This window comes from Chelonoidis abingdonii, chromosome 13 (assembly GCF_003597395.2).
Source record: "Chelonoidis abingdonii isolate Lonesome George chromosome 13, CheloAbing_2.0, whole genome shotgun sequence".
In the NCBI taxonomy this organism is placed as follows: domain Eukaryota; kingdom Metazoa; phylum Chordata; order Testudines; family Testudinidae; genus Chelonoidis; species Chelonoidis abingdonii.
The window spans coordinates 2,496,029-2,513,246 of record NC_133781.1 but is presented as its reverse complement, the minus strand read 5'-3'; the positions used below and the strand labels follow the sequence as shown (position 1 = coordinate 2,513,246).

The following is a 17,218-nucleotide window of genomic DNA, read 5'->3' as shown; positions in this document are numbered from 1 at the left end:
GGATTCTTTTAAAATACAGCAAGGTCTCCTGGCACCTCCTTTCCCCCATATCATTTTCCCGGGGGATCATGCCATTGCAGCCCCGGGCGTCACAAAGTCGCTTTTTCTGAAGTAGGGCCTGCTATCTGCTCCTTTCCTTTCTTCCTTGTGTCAGGATCCTGAACTCTACCATCTCATAGTCACTGCCTCCCAGGCAGGGCTGCCATGACGGTGGGCGGCAAGAGGGGCTTTGCCCGGCCCCGGGCTCTTCGGGCCCCCACGAGAGTTTTTTGGGGCCCCGGGGTGGAGTCCTTCACTGCTCTGGGAAAGCCCCGGAAACTCTTGCCAGGGCTGGGCCCTGGAGCTTACTTCTGCTCCTGGTCTTGTGTGGGGCTGGACTTCGGCGGCGGGTCCCGCTTCGCGGTAATTCGCCGGCGGGGGGCCCCCGCTGCGGGTCTTCGGGGCACTTTGGTCGGCAGGTCCGGAAACAGAAGCTGCCCCGCACCCACCCGCAGAACAGGGCCGGCTCTAGACATTTTGCCATGTGGGGGGGGGGCGCCTGCTGCTTGCCGGTCCCGTGGCTCGGTGGACGTCCCCAGTGTGTGGCTGCCGGAGCGGTCCTGCGTCCTGCGGCTCCGGTGGACCTCCGCAGGCATGCCTGCAGGAGCTCCACCTGGAGCCGCGGGCACCACGCGGACCCTCCGCAGGCACACTCTGCGGGAGAATCCCGAGCCCCTGCCGCCGACGGCCCCACGGCCCCCGGAATCCTCTGGGCGGCCCTGCTCCCCAGGTTCCCAATCCACTTTTGCTTCCCCTACTACATTCTTCTCTGTTTGTGTGCAGCAGGTCAAGAAGAGCTCTGCCCTTAGTTGTTCTTCAGCCACTTGTACCAGGAAATTGTCCTCACACTTTCCAAAAACTCCTGATTGTGTCTGTGCATCGCTGTATTGCTACTCGCCAAGCAGGTATTCAGAGTGATTAAAGTCTCGCATGAGTACCAGGGCCGCGATCTAGTACTTTTGGCCAGCTCGCAGATGCATGCTCGTCCAGCCTCATCCCTCTGGTCTGGTGTCATATAGTAAGACTCCACCAGACACACACACCTTCTTGCTCACAATTCTAAACTTAGATCCAGAGATTCATCAGGTTTTCTCTGCAGTTCAATACCACGAGCTCTGAGCTGTCATACTGGCTTCTTAGCATACAAGCAACCCCCGATCTTTTTCTGTCCTGCTGTCCCTCCTAACAGTTTATATCCAAACCATGACAGTACTCCATCATGTAGTTATCCCACCAAGTCTACTCTTATTCCCATCACACGTTCATGATCATATTCTCGTTGGACTGTGCCAGGACTTTCAGTTCTCCTTGCTTGTTTCCCATGCTTCTTGCATTTGTGTATAGGCACTTAAGACAGCTTGCTGATTGTCCCACTTTCTCAGTCTGAGACAGGAGTCCTCCCCTCTTGCACGCTCCTGCTCATGCTTCCTCCCGGTATCCCATTTCCCCAGTTACCTCAGGGCTTTGGTCTCCTTCCCCTGGTGAACCTAGTTTAAAGCCCTCCTCACTAGGTTAGCCAGCCTGCTTGCAAAGATTCTCTTCCCTCTCTTCGTTAGGTGGAGCCTGTCTCTGCCTAGCACTCCTCCTTCTTGGAACACCATCCCATGGTCGAAGAATCCAAAGCCTTCTCTCCGACGTCACCTGCATAGCATTTGTTGACTTCCACAATTTGATGATCTCTACCCAGGCCTTTTCCCTGCACAGAGAGGATGGACGAGAACACCACTTGCGCCTCAAACTCCTTTATCCTTCCTCCCAGAGCCACGTAGTCTTCAGTGATCTGCTCAAGGTCATTCTTGGCAGTATCATTGGTGCCCACATGGAGAAGCTTGATGAGTCTCGGCACTCTCTCCATCACACTGTGAATCCTAGCTCCTGGCAAGCCGCAGACCTCTCGGTTTTCTCAGTTGGGGTGGCAGATATATGACTCAGTGCCCCTGAGGAGGAAGTCCCCGTCCATCACCACCCTCCTCCTTCTCTTGGGAGCGGTGGTCGTGGAATCCCCATCCCTAGGGCAATTCATCACATGCCTTCCAATTGGTGGAGTCTCCTTCTGCTCCCTTCTCTCAGATGTACCATCTAGTCCACTCTCCGCATTAGTACCTGTGGAAAGAACATGAAAATGGTTGCTCATCTGTATCTCCATAGCTGGCACATGGCTGCTCCTCTTTCTTCTTCTGGAGGTCACATGTTGCCAAATTTCTTCACCGTCCCTCTCTCTGCATGACTTCATGCAGCATGTCCTCTTTGCTTCTACATGGCCTCTTCCTGATTCTTTGCAGTCTCTCGGCTGGTGATAAGATGGATGTCTGAGATCTCAAAGTTGCATCTGTAAAGGCAAAGTGCAACACTTAACAGAGGCAGCATTGTTCACACAAGACAGAGCAATAATTCCCTCATATTTAAGGAGGGCAAACACAGTCTACACAATAGCATAATTTCCCCATCCCAAAGCGAGCGCACATAACCCACGGGAGCCTCAAAATGGTAAGTGAGCACAGGGTCAAGGGGGACTCATTGTTTCATGGCTGTACTGTCCTCTGTGTTTCTGTGCCTTGGAGAGAGCCAACAGCTGCAGGGCACCACTGTACTGAACACTGTCCCCACATTTTCCACAGGAGTTCATCCTGGAAGATATCTTGCTGCTGAGGGTGACCTGGGAAGCCAGGAAGGGTCTTCTACTACAATGCAGTTTCTGCCCAGGCCCATATGCAGCTTGCCTGTGTGCAGCAATGATCCCCCTGCTCCTCATGGCAAAGTGGCGCGGACATGTTAGCATGTTAGCCATATTAGCCACAGTGGCTCTCCCAAGAAATCTGTGCAAGCACATTGCCCAAGTTCTGGCATAGACCTCTGAAGCGATCACTGAGGCCGATTACCACGATGTGAGAGAGCACATCAATCACCTATTCCACATCTAGACATGCATGTAGCCCTTACCCTCCTCGCTCAAAGAGCCTGCACTGGATAACTTCCTTCCCAAAATAAAAGCCACTTACCGGGAACCTCTTCCGGTGTTTGTCTTCCCCAAGCACTGGCTGCTGTGACTGGCTACCTTCCTCCTGGCTTGAGAACAGCTCCTGGTTGCATGCACCTAGGGATTCTGGGGTTTCTTCCTCCTTCTCAGCACCCTCGCTCCCCTTTTCCTCCTCCTCCTCCTCCTCCTTTGTTGAACTGGGCTCTGAAGTGTCCATGGTGGTACTCGGAGTGAAGGTGGGGTCGCCTCCAAGTATCGTGTCCAGCTCTTTGTAGAAACAGCAGGTCGCAGGGGCATCACTAGAGCGGCGGTTTGCTTTGCAGACTTTGCAGTAGGCATTCTGCAGCTCCTTCACTTTAACCTTGCACTGCAGTGCATCCCGGTCATGGCCCCTTTCATCATGTCCCTTGTAATTCCTTCAGCTGGAGCGCAGCTGGGACTGGACAGCTTCCTCCCCACAAACACTGATGAGGTCCAGCACCTCACCATTGCTCCATACTGGGGATCACCTGGCACTTGGAGGCATGGTCACCTGGAAAGATTTGCCAAGAGCACTCCACATCTGGCTGAGCAAACAGGAAGGTATTTTTCTAAATTCAAGAAATGAGGTTTAATCACTAATTTCAAGGAATTAGACCAATCAGTTACTATTCTTACAGAGTATTCCAGCAGGTGATGGACAGAACCCAGAGGAATTGTGATAAATTTCCTGGAGCAACTTATTTTTCTTGTCACATGCAGTTTAGAATACAAAGAAAATAACCACCCTTTTGACTGATTTGCAGCTGAGAAGAAATGTTTCCAATAAAGCTTCACCAGATTTCATGTAATGTGTTATTAACTTAATTGTATTGGAGACGCTGGCACTTAATTTGTGAAGATTCAGTAAAGGAGTTACACCCGCTTCTCGATTTCTTTACCAAACTACATTTGCTGTGTCCTTAGAACCAAGAACATGAAGAACCCAGCAGTACATTGAAATCAACAGGGGACACATTACATTGCCTGCAAATGATATTTCTAAAGAAAAATAAAACTAAAAAATGGAGATTGTAGAAGAGATTTCTGTATATAGGAAGATAGCATTTGAGGTTGGGGATTGTGTTTTGTTCATTGATGTGAGAAAAAGAAAGGAAGGATCATATCTTGATTACCAATTATATGTAGCTACAAATTGAACTTCTGTCAGCATTAATTCATGTGATTTTTTAAAAGAATATTAATTAACTCACACAAGATTATATAAGCAATATATTTAAGTTAATTCTATCATTTTTTTCACCTATTAATTTTCAAAGATGTCGTGTAGGAGGTGGACGTATGTGCCCTACCTTCCAGAGAGAACCAGTCAACACAATAAAGAGAGGGGGAGAAAGAAAGACAGAGAGCAGCTGCACATGTGTGTAGTTGTCGTGTAGGAGGTGGACGTATGTGCCCTACCTTCCAGAGAGAACCAGTCAACACAATAACGAGAGGGGGAGAAAGAAAGACAGAGAGCAGCTGCACATGCGTGTAGTTGTGGTGTTTTTGACATATGTACATTGTAACTGAACACCCCAGTCTGACAATTTAATAGTTTATTTTGTTATTTTAAAATTCCACAGTTGAAATACAAATGACGTTATTTAGAGAAGTTAAACTTCAATATAGATTTGAGGGAGGAATCAAAAAATAAATACATTTCTAAAAATATGTTTAGGTGCTTGTTTTTGAAATACTGTTAAAATGTAAACAAAAATATTCTAATTTAGAAAATATTACTGTAACGAGATGTAAATACAAGACTAATCTTTTTTCTTTCACATTTTACACTGAGATTTCACAAGGATAGAAAATTCTGACAGGAGTGAATGACCCTGATCCAACAACATCAGCAGGGGATGAGGAAAGGTGAGGGCTAGGGGTTGCCAGGTGTCTGATTTTCGACTGGAACTTCCAGTTAAAAAGGGAAACTGGCAGCGTCCGGTCAGCACAAAAAGTCCAGTAGCCTGCAGTAACTGGCTCCCACCACTATGTGTGTGAGGGGGTGGGGGCAGGAAGATCAGCAATGCTGGGAGGGGAGAGTCCGTCCGGCGGATGTCACTGTCAGGTGCAGAGATTCCCTCCGGCCTGGGCTGGGACTGGGCAGAGGATCAGGGGAGCCACGTTTGTACCCCCAGCTTTGTGACCAGGGTAGAAATAAGGGCGGAGAGTCCCAGAGAAAGTGCCAGTGAAAGTGAAGAGATGGGAACTGTCAGTCACATTGTAAAACGAGACCTTGCCTGCCTCATAGTCCAGGAAAATCCCCACTCGGCTGGGCTGGATGCCCACGGAGATGGGGGGAGAGGTGGAGGTGCCGGCCTTGTATTCCCCACCCCTCAGCCACATGACCCAGCAGCCATTCCCAGGTGTAGGTGTGACCTTCCTGCTCATAGAGTCCCTACAAACCCCCAGAGTCCATCTAGTCTTGTCTCGCACCTCCACCTCCCAGTAATGCCTTCCGCCCGTGAACCGCTCAGTGCCCAGGACACAGGGAAAAGGATCAAATCTCTCAGGGTTGTTGGGCAGATCCTGTTGTGCGTCTCCGTATCTCACACATTTCTGATTCTCAGACAGGATGAGCCAAGGATTTGCCGTGTCTGGATCCAGAGTCATGTCCACTGGGGAGAGAGTCACAGAATCAGTTCTGGGGCAGGGGCTGGTCACTGGGATCAAAGGAAATTAACCTGCATCCACATTAATTGCTGTGCTGGGGGGTCATTGCCCTTTAAGGGGACTCAGGGCCCTGTCTCCCCACGAGAGTGAACTTAAGGGGAATAACAAGAGGAAGGTGTGCAGGGGAGGTGTCTGTGAGGGTGGGGGAGGGGAGGGCAACAGAGTGACAGGAAGGCACCAGGCTGATGCTGGGAGAGGAAAGGGGAGGGGCAGGCACAAGAGCAATGGGGGGCAGGCACTAGTGGGGGGGAGGGCAGGTTTTGGGATGAGGGGAGGGCTGGGCACCGAGAAGAAGGGGACAGACATCGGGGGCACAGGGAAGCAAAGGAAGGGGCAGGCATCCAGGGGCAAAGGGGTGTAAGGGAATAGGGGGGAGCTCCAAGGGGCAGGGGAAATGAGGAGAGGGGTGGACTCCAGAGGGGCAGATGGGAGTCAAGGAGAGGGTCAGGTGCCAGGGATGGGGGGATGAGTAGTGGGGTAGGCACCAGGGGGATAAAGTGAGGCAGGCATCAGGGGAGAGGAGGTATCTAGAGCAGAGGCAGTCACTGGAGGACGGAGCAGGGTGAGGAGAGGAGCAGGAGTCAAGGGGACAGAGTGGGGTGATCAGAGGGGCTGGTGCCAAGGAGCTTAGGGGAAGAGGAGGGGCAGGCACCAGGGGATAGAGGGTGGATGAGGAGAGGGGCTAGTGCCTAGTGGAAAAGAGGGGAGGGGTGGGCATTAGGGGGCAAAGGAGGGTAGGAGAAGGGGCATGAACTGGGGCACAGAGGAGGGCAGAGGGAAGGGGGTTGCACCATCAGACAGAAGGGGTGAATGGAGGGGCAGGCACCAGGGAGGCAGAGGGGGTGAAAAAGGAGGGGTTGGCACCGGGGGCTAGAGGGGAGCAAGGGAAGGGGCAGGCATGAGGTGGGCAAAGGAGGGGATAGGGGAAGGTGCAGGTGAACAGGGGATAAAGGCGATAAGGGGTGGGGCAGGCACCAGAGGGGAATAGGGGGAGTGAGGGGAGGAAAATGGTGGGAAGGGGCAGACCCCAGGAGAGTTGCAGGGGGTCAAGCAGAGGTGCAGACGCAAGGAGGGCAGGGAGGCAGATTGGGGGGTGAGGGAACAGGTGCGCACAAGGGGGCAGAGAGAGGAGTATGGAAAAGGGCAGGCCTAGAAGGACAGAGGGGTGTGAAGGGAGGTGCAGGCACTGGGGGCCGGCGAGGGAACATGAGGGGAGGAGCAGGCACTAGAGCACAGGGGGTGAGGAAGGAGCTTGTGCCGGGGACAAGTGGAGGGGAGGGGGCCGGTGTGGGAGAAGGAAGGGAAAGGCACTAGGGGGCAAAGTGGGGGAGAGGTGGACACTGGGGGGACAGTGGTGGTGTGGGATGGGGCAAGCACCAGGGCCAACAAGGGGCAAGGGGAGGGGAAGGCATGAGGGGGCACAGGGGACAAGGGAATGGGTGGGTGCCAAAGGGGCAGGGGGTGGGGCAGGTGCCAAGGGACAAAAGGGGAGGGAAAGGAAGGATCAGACAAAAGGAGGGAAAGGGGGGTGGGCAGAAGTGGGTGCTGGGGCAGAGGGGAGGGGAGCCAGTGGGGCATAGAGGGGTGGGCAGCAGGCAGGAAGGGGGCAAAGGGAGGGGCAGGTGCCAGGGAGATTGAGGGGGTTGATCAGGGGGAAGACAAAAGGAGGGCAGGGGGAAGGGGCTGGCACCAGTGGGGCAGAGGGAGGAGTGAGTATATGGGAGGACTCCAGAAGGGCAGAGGGGATCAGAATGAGGCTAGAAGAAGGATGGGCACAGGTGGGCAAGGGTTGGGATGGGGGTGAGGAGAAGGGCGGGAGCCAAGAGATCAGAAGAGGATGAGGGGCGGGGTGGGTATCTGGGGTGAGGGCAGTGGCAGGCACAGGGGTGATGGGAGGGAGGGAGACATGGGATCAGAGCGGGAAAAGGGAGAGGTGGATGCCAGGCGGTCAGGCCCGCTGCAGGGGGGTGGGGAGCAATTGCCCATGGGGGCCGGGCAATGTAAAAGGGCCCAGGAGTCTCCAGACAGCAGTGCAGCGTGGCTAAGGCAGGCTTCCTGCCCAACCTCACTGCACGTCAGATCCGGAAGTGACCGGTGGCCCCTGGGGGGCTCTCCCTGGGCTGCCCCTGCCCCGAGAGCCAACTCCACAGCTCCCATTGGCTTGCATTGCATGCCATAGAAGCATATTTTCATAAACATGAGTGTGAATATAATGTAACTGGAATATGCGCTATGCAAAAGGTCTCTTGTAAGATATCATTACAAAGCTTATAATCTACTGAGTGTGTTCATCCTACTTGTATGTATGTATCATTCTTGTATCTGAAACTAGAAATATGAAGTATAACTCTGCATAGTTATGATAGGACTTCAAAGTCTAGGCCATTAATGCTGGCTTAGAATCTTGATGGCTCCCATTGACTGGAACAATTGGTTGTAAATGGTTTATTTACTTGTAAACCTTCCTGTATATGTGGGTGCCAGCCAGTGAGTAATGAAGTCTCACAGGACATGTGAACATGTCACCTGATACTGGAATCCATCTTAAACCTGGTGCTTTTCCATTTAGAAGGGGGAAGGGGAACCCAGAGAGAGGCAAAGGATTCCCATCTTGTGCCAAAGCTATAAAAGAGGGTGAACCAGAACAAAGGGGACTGCCAGTCATGAAAAATCCCCGAGTTACTACCTGAGCTGGAACAAGGTCTATACCATGGGAAAGGATTGGGCCTAGACTAAGAAGGAGTCTAGTCTGTGAAAGCAGCTTATTGGAACATCTCTGGGGGTGAGATTTCATCTGTAATCAGTTTCTTAATGTATTAGGCTTCGACTTGCATGTTTTGTTTTATTTTGCTTGGTAACTTACTTTGTTCTGTCTGTTATTACTTGAAACCACTTAAATCCTACTTTTTATACTTAATAAAATCACTTTTGTTTATTAATTAACCCAGAGTAAGTGATGGGGGAGCAAACAGCTATGCATACCTCTCTATCATAGAGGGCAGAGAATTTATGAGTTTTACTCTGTATAAAGCTTATACAGGGTAAATGTATTTATTTGGGGTTTGGATCCTATTGGGAGCTGGGCATCTGGGTGCTGGAGACAGGAGTGCCTACTGAGTGGTTTTCAGTTAAAGCCTGCAGCTTTGGAGATGTGGTTCAGACCTGGATCTGTGTTGCAGCATGCTTGTGTGTCTGGCTCAGCAAGACAGGGTTCTGGAGTCCCAAGCTGACAGGGAAAACAGGCTCAGAGGTAGTTTCAACACATCAGGTGACAGTCCCAAGGGGGTCTCTGAGACCGAACCCATCACAACGACCCCCCACCTAGGAGCCACTGCCAGAGGAGTGTGCCGGCCACATTTGGAAGCCATCCATGGTAACTGCTGACCCCCTGACCGCCTCCTGCAGCAACCCCTGCCCTAACCTAGAGCTCGCACCCTGAACCCCCTCCCAGAGCTTGCACCCCCTCCCACACCCAAACTCCCTCTCAGAGTCCAACCCCACATCCCCTCCCACACCCAAACTCCCTCCCACAATCTGCACCCCACATCTCCTCCAGCACCCCAACCCTCTGCCCCAGCCGGGTGAAAGAGTGAGGGTAGGGGACAGCAAGCGACGGAGGGAGGGGGGATGGAGTCAGCGGGGGAAGAGCCTTGGAGTAGGGTTGGGACAGGAGCATGGCCTCAGGGGAGGGGCAGAGCACAGGTCATTGGGTTTGCATGATTAGACAGGCGGGCACATGGAAGCCTTGGCCGTGCCAGAAGAGCACAGCCAGCAGTGCAGCCGGCAGCTCACTAGGCACTAGCCAGCGCAGGCACAGCACCGCCCTAATGTCAGGCGGACTGTGTCCACATGGGTGCAGCTTGTGTGTACCTGGGGGCACACTGACTGCTCCATCCAGGGGCCCAGAATTGCTGTCTGGAGGCCTGCAGGAAGTAGAAGGGGGTGAAGCGATGGGTGGGTGCCAGGGTGCAGAGGGTGTTTGCCAGAGAGAGGCAGGTATCAGGAGGGCAGGGGGACAAAGGGAGAGAGTTCTAGAGGGCAGAGGTGGGTGGAGGGCAGGGGTATGTGCCAGGGAGACGAAGTGGGGAAATAGGGGCAGGGGCCAAGGGGAGCAGAAAGGGGTTGAAAGGAGAGGGGGGGGGCGAAGAATAGAAGCAGGGGCCAGGTGATCACAGGGGTGAGGGAAAGGTAAGGGAGGGGCATGTGCCATGGGTGTAGAGAGATGACGTGGGGGGCAGGCCCCAGGGAATCTCTGTTGGTCTGGGGCCATGTGTGGTGGGTTTGTGAGTAAGAGCAGGTCGGTGCCTTCCCCACACACAGGACAAAGACACAATAATCAGATAATCAAATCTCTCAGGATTGTCAGGCAGATCTTGACATGTATGTTTGTGGATGTTTCTGATCCTCAGGATCCTGTCCCCTGCATCAGGGAGAAGCTGCACCGGGGGCCAAGCCCAGTTCACACCCACGCAGCATGTCTGCACTAGGGGTTTGCATGGGGGCACTGACATGGCTGAGACACTGCTGTGCCAGGGGCCATAACCCCTACCCTCACTGGGGTTATGGATCAATAATTATAGGGTCACTGGGACAGGGAAGCTGGACTTGGCGTTCCCAGGTGGAGGCCCAATCCACCAGGCTGCAGAGTCATTCTCACTCCCACACTCTGGCCCAGTGCCCATGGCCGTGTTTAGACACAGGGAGTGTCTTCAGCAGGAGAGATTGAGGGAGCCCCACATCAGACAACTGGAGCCCAGGGGTTCCAGCCCTCATGTGAGATGGGGAGACCCGCATTCCAATTCCTGCCCCACATCGCACAGAGAAATTGAAGCTGGAGCTCCCAGCTGAGGGCCCAGCCACTGGGCTAAGGGCTAGAAGGGAAGTGGCGGCACCTTTTCGTGTCCATTCAAACGATTCAGAAAACTCAACATGGATTTGCAAATAGTTTGTTTGCTGAAAATTTTTATTTGAGGTCGACTAAAACTATTTGCACCCAAATTTCACCCAGCTCCACTGCAAACCTGTCTGAGCAACTTAGGAGCCCAAATCACAGTGACTTGCAGTGAGTGACTGTCAACACCCCCAGAAATGCAGTTATGTGCAGGCCAGACTCAGGACATCAGCAACACAGTTGCTATTTAATTTGCCCCGGGTAGAAAAATTCCCCCTGGGCTCCTGATCTCACCTCCACAAATCAGGCTGAAAATGGAGTCTTGGCTCCAGCATGAACTTTCTGCCCAGAGCGATTTGTCCCCAGGACTCTGCCAGCAGCACAGACCCTCCGCAGCTGCAACTGGGCATCTCCCAGAGCAGATAATGGTCACCGAGACTGTCTCAGAGCTCCAGGGCTCAGGTGTCTCCGTCTAACGACTGCGCCAACTACCCCCCTCGCTCTCATTAACCAGCCCTGGATCAGACGTGCTGGGAACCTTCACACACAGACTCTGGAGACACTTTGGAAAAAAGTGGTGGGTGCTGAGCACCCACCGGTAGCCCTGCCAATCAGCTCCCCCCCTCCCCCCAGCACCTCTGCCCACCAGTGGCCCTGATGATCAGTGCCTCCCTCTCCCTCCTGCTGTGATCAGCTGTTCAGTGGCCTGCCAGAGGCACTGGGGTGAGGGGGAGGAGCAATGGCAGGGTGCACTTGGAGGAGGGGGCGGAACAGGGCAGGAAGAGGTGGGGTGGGGTGGGATGGGGGTGGAGCAAAGTGGAAAGAGGCAGGGTTGGGGTGGGGCCTTGGAGGAAGGGGTGGAGTGGGAGTGGGGCCTGGGGCAGTGTGTGGGTCAAGCACCTCCTGGCACATAAGAAAGTTGGTGCCTTTGGCCCCTGGAATCAGGATCCGGGACGATACTCTCCCCAGGAGTAACAGAAGCTCCCTAAAAGTAGAGGGGCCACCAGTGCCTAAACCGTGGACCTGCCCACCCGTACCACCCCTTCTCTCCAAGGCCCCACTCCCATGCCACCCTTTCTCCCCAAGCTCCTGCCCCCGCACTGCCCCTTCTCCCTGAACCTCTGCCCTCACTCTGCCCCTTCGCCTCACTCTGCCTTTTCCCCCCAAGACCCCACCCCCTGGTTGCTTCTCTCTTATCCTAACCCTTATGACCGGTAAAAAGTGGGAGGCCTACCCTCCCACTTTTAAAAGTGATGGGGTCATGGCCCCCTAGCACTCCCTCTTCTGGTGTGGAGAGAGGGGGCCTTGTGGCAGTGCCAGTGAGCTCAGTGCTGAGGGTACAAGTGGGGTTTACACTCCGGCTACTGGAGCTCTGTGTATTGAGTGTACGAGTTACAGAAGCAGTGTGAGCCTCCCACTGTCCTGGCAACATGGCTCTGCCCTGACATCTGCTGGAGCCTCTCCTTGGGGAGGAATTGTCCCTGCAGCATTCAGTTCTTGCCCTCCCTGCAGAGATGGCTGGTGAGGCTCCCATTAATGTAAATTATGATGTGAGCGCCTGTCCTCTGGGAACTGGATTCTGAGTCTAGGCTGGGATCGGGGACTGAGGAGTGAAAGGCCGCAGCCCTCATTACTGCCCCCCTGAACCAGCTGGTTCCCCTTCCCCCTGCAGTGTGATAACAGCGATGCTCACACTTGGTGATACCCCCCAGTGCCCCAGCGGGTAGAGCGAGTGGGCGCAATCTGCAGCAAGGGAGACTGAGGCTGGAGATCAGGAAACACTTCCTAACTCTCAGGGCAGTGAAGCTCTGGAACCAGGTCCGATGGAGGCGGTGGGATCCCCACCACTGGAAGTTTGCAAGAACAGGAAAAACCCCTGTCAGGGATGGTCTAGGCCCTGCCCCAGCATGGGGGGCTGATCTAGATGAAATCTTCAGGTCCCTTCCTGCCCTGTATTGCTATGAGTCTATGTTACAGCTGTTCTGGGGCTGGGTCCAGGGCCCTGGGGGCTCTAAGCCTGGTGTGGGGCACATGGTGGAGTTAACACAGTTAGTGACCCTGGCAACTCAGCGTCCCTGCCAGAAGCCTGGGTTGGCACGTGTCTGGCTGCCGGTAGCTGGCCCATCTGGATGTTACTGTGCTGTGTGGACAGGACCTAGGGCTGGCACCTGTCCAGGTTTTCCCAGGATCGTCGCTTTGTTCGGGTGGCTGTCCTGGGAAATCTGTGAGTCTGTCCAGGACATGACAAGCCCTGTCCAGGACATGACAAGCCCTGGCTTTTGCTATGGAAGTGGCTGTAGTGGGGGGGCTGCAGGGTGTTAGTACCTGCACAGAGGGAGCTCTGGGTCCAGAGGGTCTGAGAGCCCTTGGGATGAGGCAGCTTGGGAGGAGTGAGTGAGATGGAGAGCTCAGGGCCAGTAGGGCCCATTTACACCATGCAGGTATCGGATGTGAGGGTCACCGCCGGGATGTGGGGGAGTGGAGTAGATCTGGCACCATGTCCTGCTTGGTGAGGTTGGTTCCCAGCTCAGCCCCAGGAACAGGCGCCCATGGGGGCTAGTGCCCTCTCCCAGGGGTGGGATAGGGACGCAGTGCACGGAGGTGGGATGGGGCAACAGTGCCTGGGGTGAGGGGACAGGTGGTGTATGTGGAGCAGGGAGATGTCTTGGGTTTTTTTGCACCTCAGAGGTGGCGACCCCAACAGGACCCCCAGCGGTGCTTGTGTAACTGCCCTGGGTGTCCCTCCCATCAGGTCTGTGCGGTAGGCTACCCTGGAGTGCATGTTCCCCTGGACCAGTGGTGCTGCAATGTGTGTGCACGGCCCCTGGGCTCTCTGATTCCTGCTGGAACTACCCAGACACTCCCAGCATGCACCAGGGCGCACGCATGATCAGACAGCAGGCTGGGTACAAATACACACACACACACACACACACACACACACTGCTGTGAGGCAGAAAAGCTGCAGTATGGGCTGGGCACAGTTTGTTGTAAGTGGTTCAGGGGAGTGTCACAAGCTGGTTATAAAAAGATCACGTCTGCCCTTGCAATGGGGACAGGGCTTTCCTCACCCCAAACCCATGGAGATAATGAACAGCTCCTGTTTTGTCCTGTTATGCTAGAAGGAAATTGTGGTTAAAGCTTGGTCATGCTGCTGCTCTCCTCCCAACAGCAGCATCACCATGCTCAGACCAAGCTTTAACCACAATTTCCTTCTATTTAATTATGGACAGCTAAGAATGTGCATCCTGCAGAGCCCAGGTACCACCCTGCAAAGGTGACACCAGGGGGCAGCATTTCCTCACCAATCAGCCCTTTCCCAAAGGGGCCAGGTCCCTGCTCTGCAGTAAACCTGGGGTGTCGCCTGATGACATTGCTGTTTCCAGCCTATTGCTTTTGCTATGGAAGTGAGGAGAGGACTCTCAGGGGCAGATGGGATGCCAACGTGAATAAAGTGTCCGTTTTATGTACAGTACCTGCATATAGCTGGGCTCTTCTCAACCCTGAAAGCAAACACAGAGAGAGATAAGAACTCCCCTGAGCACAGATACACTGAACACACTAGAGTGTATAACATAGATTATATTAAGGGTGTGTTGTGGGGGGCAGGAAATGGAACTTACCAAGCCCCAATTCAGTGAAGAGTTTCCCTAGAAAACAATAAATAGACAGATCTGAAACCATGCTTATAAAAAGGGATGGGATTTAAAAACCTAAAAGGAGTCTAGCTCTTTAGACAAAAGATGCACCTAGGCATTCACAACAGTTCCAGGTATTTGCACAGCTCATAACAAGCAGTCCTGAAAGAAGTGTTAAGAATGAAACTGCTGAGCTGCTAGCAAAAATATGCATCTAACTAGAATCAGCTACTGACCCAGAGGAAAAGAGGGTAGGAAATGTTGCACCTATATTTTTAAAAAAAGCGCAAGAGTGATAGGGAGAATTACAGCTCAGTTAACTTAAGTTCAGATCCCGGTAAATTGGTTGAAATTATAATTAGAAATAGAATCCAAAAGCATTTAGATGAACACATAGTACCAACTTCCCATGGGCTGGAGCACCCATGGGAAAAAAATAGTGAGTGCTGAGCACCCATTGGCAGTTAACCCCCCTGCGCCCCAGTGCCTTCCACCCACCAGCTGATCAGTGCCTCCTCCTCCCTCCCAGTGCCTCCTGCCTGCAGCAGATCAGCTGTTCTGTGGCCTGCAGGAGGCACTGAGGGAGGAGCTGGAGGAGCAAGAGCCAGGTGCACTCAGGGGAGGGGGTGGAATGGGGTGGAAAGAGGTGGGGCGTGGCCTTGAGGGGAAGGGGCGGAGTCTGTGGAGGGGTGGAGCCTGGGGCAGAACCAGGGGATTGAGCATCCCCGTGCATATTAGAAAGTTGGTGCATCTGCTGGTCACTATCTCCAACAGGATAGAGCAGAAATTGAGGGGAGGGGTTCAGAGAAGGGAGAATGTGTTAATTAATAGTATGGAAAGATTTCAGTGTGAGGAAAGATGTTATTATTAGGACTGTTCAGAGAGGACATAGCAGAGGACATGGCAGAAGTGCACATACTAATGACTAGCATGGAGTTGGTAAATAGATTATTGGATGGTCCTATTCACCCGCTCTCAACATTTCTCCCCCAGTTTTTTAAGTTCCTGCCTTTCAAAATCACTGAAATACTTCTCCAAGAAATATACAGTGAATCTTCACCATCAGGTATCACTCAGACCAAGAGCTGAGTAGCTTTATACATATCTAGGGAGAGTGAGGACAGTCACAGTATGTTAGAACTGCAAAGTTATTGGGGATGTAAAACCTCCTGTTTCAGGGCATAAGCTGACCCTGAACTGCCTAGAGCTAGGAAGAAAGGTCCTATCTGGGCAGGGTATTCCATGATTGTCTTATTGGGGTTTCTGGAACCTTTCTCTGAAGCAACTGGCGCTGTGGGAGACAGAATCTTTGCCAGATTTGCCGCAGCAGATCAGACTAGGGAAGAAGCTACTGCACAATTCTGTTTACTGAATGTACAAATCAAGAGTTACTATACACAATCACATTACAGTACCTAGGTAATTACCCAAATGCCAACTCTAAGTTAATGCATTTGTGAAAATCTGCCATGAAATGTTATAAAAATAAATCGCAACTTAAATGTCTGAAAGTTTAGAAATTCACAATTATACTTCTAACCCAGCCCCAACCTTTGTGCAACCAATTTCTTCCTGGCTACCACCTTCCTGATGGGGAATGTCCCTGATGGCGAAGTTAGTGATGGGGAAAAATTAAGTTATAATAATATTTCTAACTATATAGTGAATGACAAAATAATATATTCATCTGATCCCTTCTGCCAATGACAAGAAAGCAAATGCCCAGGGTATTTCAGTGGCTGGGGCTCTGGTAAACATAGCTAGTATGTGTAGACCGGAGGGTGTTATGTTGGAGCTCTACTTTGCATGCAGTATCAAGCAGACTGTGTTCCATTTGATAAGAGCCTTCAATAGCTGCTTAACAAGTATAAGTTATATCCCCTCCTCGCTAACATTAACAAAGAAACATTACCTATTTCTTCACGATGTTCTTCTACAAATAAATCATAAAGAAGAGGATTTGATTTAACATATTGCACATTTACAGGAGTATTTTCTACAATTATCTATATATACACAGCCTTACAGATGTTCCCACTGACTGCATTATTGTCAGGCCCTTGTGTAATGTGATTATGCAGTCATTTGCTTAGCAACATTATTTCCACTTTTTAAAAATTGCCACATAGTTGTGCTCCATAATTGGTGCTGCTGATTTTTGGGTTTAACCGATAAACACGAATTAAAAAAATCTCTAATAAAAAGAAATACTTTCAAAGAAAACCATCTGTAACAAAACAGCAATGTCTGCCCGAGTCTGCAGAGAGCCTGAAACCTGTGATATGAGAGAGATGAACTGCCCCCTTTATCTCAGGTTGTAGATTCTAAAGCCTTATAGTGACAGCATTCATAGCTATTTCACGGCTGATAATTTGATCAGAACCACTCAGTGGTGTGCTTTTCCCTCACTGTTTGATGTAGTGACAGAAATTGGGGTAGAGTGCGCTGAGGCAGTTACTTGCCCTGAAGGCTGCTGGGTTTAGAATAATGAAATCATGGCATTTCCCTCTCAAATTTAAGTCATCTCTGCCTGTGGCCAAAGGGGGCAGATGTATCCCCTCCTCAGTCTGAAATGCCACCCAAAGTAGGTCTTCACTACAGAGTTAGCCCAGGTGATCAGCAGCCAGGTCTGAGCCCCTGGGTTAACCTAACCTGGGTCAGAGCAGCCCCATTGCAAGGCCCTACCCCAGTTACTGTGTCTGCATTGGGCGCTGTGCACCTCATGTGAGTCCCTAGGACTGCTGGAAACATATCCCATGGTTCTCTGTGCTGAGTGAGCTAATCCACACTGGTTATTTCCCTGTGAATTATGGGAGAACTTCTCTGTGCTTCTGGCACACACAGGGGAATCATGGGATGGCACTGGAGGACTGTCAGCATCAGCGGCAGCTCCAGGCACCAGCGCTCAAAGCGCGTGCCTAGGGTGGCAAGCTGCAAGAGATGCCCTGCTAGTCCCTGCGAGGACAGCTGTCAGGCTGC

At 52.2% G+C, this 17,218-nt stretch overlaps 2 protein-coding genes across 2 annotated transcripts in view; one reads left to right on the top strand and one right to left on the bottom strand.

Moving 5' to 3' along the window:
• LOC116824950 (uncharacterized) overlaps positions 1-17,218 on the top strand; it is a 954,865-nt gene that overhangs the window by 124,385 nt on the left and 813,262 nt on the right. The gene's annotated exons all lie outside the window — the stretch shown is intronic.
• The window catches only part of LOC116830423 (butyrophilin subfamily 1 member A1-like), a 53,478-nt gene continuing 40,730 nt past the window's right edge, over positions 4,471-17,218 (bottom strand). The window contains exons 7-10 of the mRNA XM_075071996.1: positions 16,152-16,172; positions 14,225-14,251; positions 14,078-14,104; positions 4,471-5,655 (exon numbers count right to left, since the gene is read on the bottom strand). Coding sequence (XP_074928097.1) covers positions 5,102-5,655; positions 14,078-14,104; positions 14,225-14,251; positions 16,152-16,172 — 629 coding nt within the window. The 3' untranslated portion in view covers positions 4,471-5,101. The remainder of the gene's footprint in view (positions 5,656-14,077; positions 14,105-14,224; positions 14,252-16,151; positions 16,173-17,218) is intronic.